Source organism: Nicotiana tabacum, chromosome 10, assembly GCF_000715075.1.
Source record: "Nicotiana tabacum cultivar K326 chromosome 10, ASM71507v2, whole genome shotgun sequence".
In the NCBI taxonomy this organism is placed as follows: domain Eukaryota; kingdom Viridiplantae; phylum Streptophyta; class Magnoliopsida; order Solanales; family Solanaceae; genus Nicotiana; species Nicotiana tabacum.
The window spans coordinates 95355264-95363559 of record NC_134089.1 but is presented as its reverse complement, the minus strand read 5'-3'; the positions used below and the strand labels follow the sequence as shown (position 1 = coordinate 95363559).

The following is an 8296-nucleotide window of genomic DNA, read 5'->3' as shown; positions in this document are numbered from 1 at the left end:
ATTCTAGACAGATGATTTACCCATCACGGTGTCTCTTCTGCTTCGTCCCTCTTAGTACGTCGACCACCTATTTAAACATATAGAGACTAAATTTTATTTTATTTTGATTGAATTAGGCCGATAAACCGCCCAATAAGAGCTAAACCGATACAAATCCGCCCGATATCTTATCGGATGGCTAGCGGATTAATACATTTAAAAGCCGATAACCGATAAACCAAACCGTTAAGAGTAAATAACCGCCCAATCCGCATGATAAGCAGCCCTAATTAAAAGACAAGAAGGAAGTGAGATGCGTGTGGGAAAGTAGCTTTGAGCTCTTAAAATTAATAAAAAAAATTAATATGGTTGGTATGTGATGGATCCCTCTTTATGGCAAAAAAGGGCAAAATATTATTCCACTTTGATCTTTGAAGAACATGTCGGTGCTTTTATTTCTAATTAATGAACCACATATTTATTATTTAGACACAACAATTCGTTTTCTCTATTTTCGCTCTTTCATTCTTATTCTTTTACTCGAGAATGGATATGCACGACATGATTCCCTCTCAAACAGAGATGGATCCAAAATTCAAATATAATGAGCTCGATCTTTAAGATTTTTATGAGTTTAAATATAATATTTATTGAATTTTTCTTACAGAAGTTTTACATATAAATATCAATTTACATCAAAAATATTGAATTAAGATGAATGTGCAGCTTAAGAACTATGTTCGCCCACAAAATGCTACTAAAAGGGATAGAAGAGCTAAAGATATTTGATGAAACTAAAACCACCAAAAGGAGCTTTTGATTTAGGTCCAAAACGTGTGAATCTGATTCAAGAATCATCAGCTTTACAAAGATCACTGCATCATTTGAAAACTAAAAGCTATCCCATCACTTCAATCTTCTCCTTAAGATTAGATTTATTTATTTATTTATTAAGTGTTTTACCAGTCAGGCAATTTTCTAAAATTTAGAATATTTTTGGAGCAGCCAAAACATAAGTCTTACTTAGAAGAAAGAATTAGTTATATTTGAAAAATAATTTAAGTATATAAATTTTATTTCAAAAAATTAAATAATTAATTTCTAATTAGTTGATATCAAAATTAAAATAATTAACTCAAATCAACATATAGGCGAATTCTAGAGCAGATTCAATGGGTTCAACTAAACCTCCCCTTACTTTCTATTTGATCTATAAGTACATATATGAAAAAATTAGACTCAATTTTACTAATGGACACAAAGAAATAAAGACGAATACATTATATATGTTGGAACGATTACGAAAGTTTACGACAGTTATACTGTTTGAGAGCCTTGCAAGACTTTCGAAAGTTAACGACATGAGAAAAGGAAAACGATTGAAAGATTTGATTACGACCGTTCGAAATTCGTGTTAGCATACTCGATATCGCACAGACCAATTGTAAGGGGATCTAGATTGAATAAAAAAGATCGGTTCATGCTTGATACGATCTTTTTAAATCTTTATTAAAATTAAATAAAATTTTATTTCATAGTAATAAAAATTAATATATAAACACAAGATTAATAGTATATATTCCAACGCACATCCTCTTTTCTTTCTTTATTTTAGACGAAGGAATTACGATTAATTAGTCAAGTAAGTTTAAAATAGAGTTCTCATTGTAGATAGTGACACAAAAAGGTAGCTCCGTTTTAGAAGGGCAATAAGATAGACAAGCTGTTAATTCCCTATCATTCAAAAACAAAAAAAACAAAAAAATCAACTCGTTCACACAACAAATTTTGTAACTTGTAGACTACTTGTGCGTCTTCTTTCCTTTCACCAACACCAAATCATGTTTATATATACTACTCTTTTCAACCTATTTTTCCAGTACTGGAGAAGAAAGAGCCATAAGTCATAGGTCCTTATTATAATTGACATATATCAATGGCTTCTTCTTCTTCTTCTTTGTTGAGTTTCTTCTTGTTGTTTTCTTCTTTCTTTCTCTTATATTTTAAACTATGTGTAGCACAGTCAGTCCCAGCAGCGTACATGTTTGGTGACTCCCTTGTAGACGTTGGCAATAACAACCATTTTGGTACAGTTATTAAAGCTAATTTTCCTTACAATGGTGTTGATTATCCTGGTGGAAAATCTACTGGAAGATTTTGCAATGGGAAAAACACTGCTGATTTTCTAGGTAATTAAGCAAACACTCATCCTATGTTAATAGTAACAGAATTTTTAGCCACCATAATGATAAAATGGTGAAATTTGTCACAATTCAGTTTTGCTAAAGAGTTTAGACTGAGATGATTTTAAGGTTTTGCTTCATGCCTCAAACTGAAATTCACCTTTTATTATTTTCGAGCTTTACCATCATTTATAATAACAACAACTATATAGTACGTATTTCCTGTTAATTTGAAGCTTCTCCTGTCCTTTCAAATATTTGAAGGAATTAAGCAATAGCACCTTATAAGTTATAATTACTAGTATTTCCATCTTCATGATTTGTTATTAGGTGAAAGGAAAATACGTGCACTTCATGTTGATTTTACATAATATATAGTAATAGCATTTTTTTTACTGTATTTGGTACCACTCATTCTACTGTATGTCGCTACTTTTTTTTTAATTGTAAAATGGCACTGTCACTAGTGGGGTACTGGTAAAGTTGCCGTCACGTGACTAGGAGGTCATGGGTTCGAGCTGTGGAACAACCTCTTGCAGAAATGCAGGGTAAATCTGCGTACAATAGATCCTTATCGTTCAGCCCTTTCCTGGATCCCACGCATAGCCGGAGCTTAATGCACCGGGCTGCCCTTCCATTGTCACTAGTGGGGTACTGTAATTAGTTCATGAAAAGCAAACTCTTCGAAGGCTTAGGTTTTTTAAGGGTAATTTTTAGTATATGTGCTAATTTTTTTAAAAAAAATTCTGTGCTAATTAAATACGTTCATATAAAATAAAACGAAAGTAGTATAAAATAAAACCTTAATAAATTGTTCTTTTTTGGAAATGGGGGGTTAATTGCTCCTTAAATACAAACACAACTGCGGCCACTTTCAACTTGATGGTGAAGAGTCGATGCGTTTTGGGTGATGGAGCAAACTTTAACTTTTTCTTTATTTGTTGATAAAATATCTCTTCTTTTATCCCTTTTCTTGCTTGACATCCATTATTGTATTGTTTTATGCATGTGGAATTATGGGTGCACATTTTGGAACATAACGTAACTTTTTTCTTTAAATTAAACATCACGTAACTAATAATTCTTTTTTTGTTTATTGTTTGGCAGCTGAGAAATTAGGAGTACCAACGCCTCCCCCATACTTGGCCGACAAGAACAATGTGTTCGCCAAAGGTGTAAGCTTTGCCTCTGGTGGAGCTGGAATTTTTAATGGCACCAACGATGATTTTCTTGTAAGTTAAAATTCAATTTTTTTAATTCTTTTTTATTTTTCTCCTTTTAACGCAATTATATATCCCTGAGTGCCTCTACCACTATTAGAGATGAATTTAGGATTTAAAACTTATGAATTTATAGCTATATCAAGTTAATATACACTATTGACTGTGTTCACAATTAATTATTTATAAATATTTAGTACTTTTTTTTATACATACTCCATATAGAGTCTTTGGGTTCATATGAACCCGTAGGAAACATGAGAACTCCGCTTGACTAGCATATGCTAATTAGATATACTCAAACTAGAAATCATTATGTTATGGATTTGAATTTGAATTAAATAGCCCTACTATTATTTTTCAATTGGTCAATTCTTATTTTTCCCTAGAGTTTGATAGAGGAGGTACACGAAAATAAAGTTAAAATAGCGCGGACTAGCCAGTTTCGGATTGGTCATTCAAAAATAGTCAGCGTTTGTAAAGTCATTGAAAAATAATCACTATTTTGCTGCAATAGGGACCGGTCCAGCATAATATATTGGAGATAGGTGCACATGTGTATGAACTTCCTGCATATTATGCTAGAACTCCAACACGCGAAAAGTTCCAGTATATTATGCTCGAGTTCCACTATACTTATGCTCGAACTCCATTATAATATGTTGGAGTTCCAGTATATTATGCTGGAGTATTTTCCAGATTTTGAACAGTGTTTTCGTTCAAATTTATCTTTACATAAAAAATGGTTAAATTTCGATTACTTTTGAAACTGTGACTATTTTTGAATGACCACTTGTAAATCTGACTATTTTTGAATTTCTCCCGAAAATAAAAAGTTATTGGGCCTCACACCTTGGCTCAAAAAGTTGATGAAATGAAATAAAAAATTTCTTGGGCCGGATTATACAATACAGCATTAGCCCATTATGTCCGACTCACACACGATGAGTTACAATCTATAAATGAAACGAAAAAATAAAAATGCGGTGAATGTGGATCGAACACGTGACCTTCAGATCTTCAGTCTGACGCTCTCCCAACTGAGCTATCCCCGCTTTGCGTTAACTCTCCTCTGTTTATTACACTTAACTAATTATATTAATGCTGAAATTACTTTTTCGATGATAATATTCATATTAACGATTATTTTCTCTATTTGCAGAGCAAAGCACTTCATATGTCACAACAAGTTCAGTTTTTCTCCATTGTTCAGCAAAGATTGGTGACGCAATTAGGATCTGATGCTGCACAAAAGCAACTATTAAAGTCTGTTTTTGGTATTGTAATTGGAAGTAATGATATAATTAATTATTTCAAATCCGATTCAAAACTCCCTAAGACTACAACACCCGAGCAATACGTCGATCAAATGGTTTCCTCTCTACAGGGCCAGCTCAAGGTACATTTTCTATCACCAATTTTCAAGTCACATTCAAATTTGATAACAGTTAACTCACACGGTGTTTACACAAAATCATTGAAATATGCAAAACATATGACACACATTTATCACCTAATTATAATTAACTGATATGTTCATTAAGTTTTTTTTAGTTTAGTATAAACACTGAGTGTCCAATTTTATTTTATTTTATTTTTTTGGATTCAGCAATTGTATGGTCTAGGTGCACGAAAATTTGTGATTGTTGGGGTAGGATCAATTGGATGCATTCCATTGCTAAGATACCAAAGTTCCAATAAATCTGGTGAATGCTCCGAACAAGCTAATTACTGGACAAACAAATATAACCAAGGACTTCAGTCCGTGCTACAAGGGTTGCAGTCTGAGCTGAAAGATTTCAGTTATTCATATTTCGACACATTCAATTTGTTGCTCGATGTCATCCAGAATCCAGCTATTTACGGTAATTCCGATTCCAATAATTGCAATAACCACTTCTTCTTGTCAATAGGAGACATCTAGCATTTTAAATAAAATACTACTGCATCTGTATGCAATGGCGGAGCCAGGGGGTGTTAAAATATAAAAAAATCAAATATACCAAAAAGTTAAAGGAAGTCAACATATAGTCAATATACATAAAACAAAAAAATATCTAGCAATATATTCAGTATTGATTTGGTTGAGATGATATGTTTTTTTTCAGGTTTTAGTGAAGTGAAAGCTGCTTGTTGTGGACTGGGAAGACTAAATGCTAATCTTCCTTGCACCCCAATTTCCACGTTCTGTTCCAATAGAAGTAGCCATATTTTTTGGGATAGATATCATCCAACTGAAACAGCTAATCGCATAATTATTGACTCAGCTTTTGATGGCAAACAATATGTTTTTCCACTGAACGTTAAACAACTGATTACCTTGTAGTTTACAGATGGAAAGTCCTCAAATTTGCAATCAATTTCATTCTACAGAAACAAAAAAACCAAGTTATCTATACAGGATTGTTCTCATATATACCATCATTGTATTACACTTTGTCGTAATTTCTTGCAACTATCTAAAGAAGAACCTTTACATTATTATATTTTTGAGCGACTGCCTCCTTATTTTATTTACTGCTTCTATCAATTCGGCGTCTGATTATGGAGTTTGATAAAATATAATAGGAGCACTAGTAGTTATCTGTTTGCCCTAGCGCGAATAACTATTTTAATGAATGGGTCTCTTCACATTTAATCAAAGGTTTCGGATTCGAATCCTGAAAATATATATATTTTTAGTATAGTGGATATAGGCACTTCATGGTGCAATATATATATATATATATATATATATATATAGTGCCATGAGATCCTAACTGGTTTGCTATTCCATTATTAACTAGCTCACAAGAAGTATTGAAATGAATAAATAAAAATTCTTGTACCTCACACATTAACCCGGAGAATAAAGGAAGAAAGCTGGTTTCAAATAATTTCTGGGGCTGTGTTGGATCATACCGCATTAGATACAAATGATGGATCGTGAATCCATAAAGCATAAAATTTCCTGGGCAGCATTGTACCAGACTACATCAGCCCATTATGTGTGCTTCACACTGTCACAGAAGATGAACTGGATGAGGTCTATAAAACCGAAATAACATTGTAAAAGTAAAAATAACCTATGCGGTGAACGTGGATCGAACACGTGACCTTCAGATCTTCAGTCTGACGCTCTCCCAACTGAGCTATCCCCGCTTGGTTTAGAAACCAAATATTCTTTACTTATTCACTAATCTGTAGAACCCCCAGGACACGCCTTACCTTTCATTGACCTTTTCTCAAAATCTAAAGAATTAATAGATGAATTGACTTCCTGTCTTGGACGTATAAAATGAGATAGCACGACACGCGACAGCCAAGAATACACGAAAACATTCAGTTAAATATGGCAAACATCCATACAAATAGGGGTGTTCGTAAAAATTCGAAAAATCGAACCAAACCAAATCGATCAAAATAACCGATATTTTTTTGTTTGGTTTGGTTTTGGTTTTGAATTTTAAAAATCGATCAAATTTGGTTTGATTTTGGTTTTAATAAAAAAAATAACCGAAAAAAACGAACCAAATCAACTGTAGAAATAACTATTTCAATATTACACCTATATATATGTATATTTTTATACAACGTTTCTAAAATTTTATGGTATATATTAATCGTTTGCACTTTTAGTACAATTCTTTGCCTTTACATTCTAGTTTGATCGGTAGTTTTCTTTTGCTAAGTATAAGAATCCATTTCATGTTAAAATTAATCTATCTTTAATTGAGACTTTAAATTATTCATCACTATTTAATTCAATTATTATCAATATATCTTGGTAAATGATAGATTTCTCAAAGGGCAATTGATTTGATAGTGTTACGTTGAAAATGTAGTCGCCGGAATATGTGTTTGGTAGCTTATGTCTCATATTTAAGAAAAAATCAATAAATAACCGAAAAACCCGATATAAACCAAAGCGATAAAAACCCGACTTAATTGGTTTGGTTTGGTTTTAATATTTGAAAAACCGACTTACTTGGTTTGGTTTATTTTTATGGAAAAACCGATCCAAATTGAACCATGAACACCCCTACATACAAATATTAATTAAGTTGTTGATTTCTTGTTCCTAAGCTATTCAATAAGTGACCCACAATTGATGTTTATACAAGACCAATAAATACATAACATGTGTTTATATATAAACTTATTGTAACGACTTGATCGATCGTTTTGCTTTCTAGATCCCGTTCTCTTAATTGAGACTCTTCGTATGTGCTTTTACTATTTTATGACTTGCGGGGATGGTTGGTTTAGGTTTGGAAGGGTTTGGATTGAAATTGGAACACTTAGTTGCTTAATAGTGGTCTAAGATTGCCAAGTTTGACTTGAGTCAACACTTTTAGTAAACGACCTCGGAACTGGGATTTGGTGGTTCCAATAGGTTTGTATGATAATTTTGGACTTCTGCGTGTGTTCGGATCGGGTTTCGGGTGATCCGGGAGCGTTTCGGTGCTTAATGCTGAAAGTTGGCTCATTGAAGGTTTTCTAGTTCTTTAAATTTGGTTTGGAGTAGACTTTGGTGTTATCGAGGTCCGTTTAGGATTTTGAGACTGGGAATAGGTCCGTATGATGATTTATGACACGTACACAAAATTTGGTGTCAATCCGAGTTGTCTAAGTATGATTCAACGGGTTCGGAGTAAGTTGAAAAACTTGGAAGTTCATAAGTTGATTCAATTGGGTTTTGGGGTGTGATTTTTGATTTCGATGTTGTTTTACGTGTTCTAAGGGTTCAAACAGGTCTGAATTATGTTTATGGACTTGTTGATGCAGTTGGACAAAGGGCCGGGTGGCTTGGGTGTGTTTCGGATCACCCGGAGCTAAGTTCAAAACTGTTGATATGCTGGTTCTGGTTTCCTTCTTCGCGAACGCAGAGGTGATGTCACATTTGTCTAGAAGGAATTGGGGGGCTGGGCAATT

General features: G+C 33.2%; 1 protein-coding gene and 2 non-coding genes across 3 annotated transcripts; 1 reads left to right on the top strand and 2 right to left on the bottom strand.

Annotated features, from left to right (window-relative positions):
- The first annotated feature begins 1843 nt into the window (after window positions 1–1843).
- On the top strand, window positions 1844–5868 carry LOC107797835 (GDSL esterase/lipase At5g55050-like). Its single transcript, XM_016620759.2, has 5 exons — window positions 1844–2168; window positions 3270–3394; window positions 4545–4781; window positions 4992–5247; window positions 5491–5868. Exons 1-5 carry the CDS (start codon window positions 1916–1918, stop codon window positions 5706–5708), a joined length of 1089 nt encoding a protein of 362 aa, XP_016476245.1. The 5' UTR covers window positions 1844–1915; the 3' UTR covers window positions 5709–5868.
- TRNAF-GAA (transfer RNA phenylalanine (anticodon GAA)) lies at window positions 4365–4437 on the bottom strand. Its single transcript has one exon. It is a non-coding gene; the product is annotated as a tRNA-Phe (tRNA).
- Window positions 5869–6450: 582 nt separating the features above from the next.
- Window positions 6451–6523, bottom strand: TRNAF-GAA (transfer RNA phenylalanine (anticodon GAA)). The gene has a single exon. It is a non-coding gene; the product is annotated as a tRNA-Phe (tRNA).
- Between the last annotated feature and the right edge of the window lie 1773 nt (window positions 6524–8296).

Excerpts from the sequence above, each read along its gene's own strand:
- LOC107797835 (XM_016620759.2), top strand. The coding sequence starts at position 1,916 with ATGGCTTCTTCTTCTTCTTCTTTGTTGAGTTTCTTCTTGTTGTTTTCT. Across the intron at positions 2,169-3,269 it reads AAACACTGCTGATTTTCTAG|CTGAGAAATTAGGAGTACCA; the intron begins GTAATTAAGCAA and ends ATTGTTTGGCAG. Across the intron at positions 5,248-5,490 it reads CCAGAATCCAGCTATTTACG|GTTTTAGTGAAGTGAAAGCT; the intron begins GTAATTCCGATT and ends GTTTTTTTTCAG.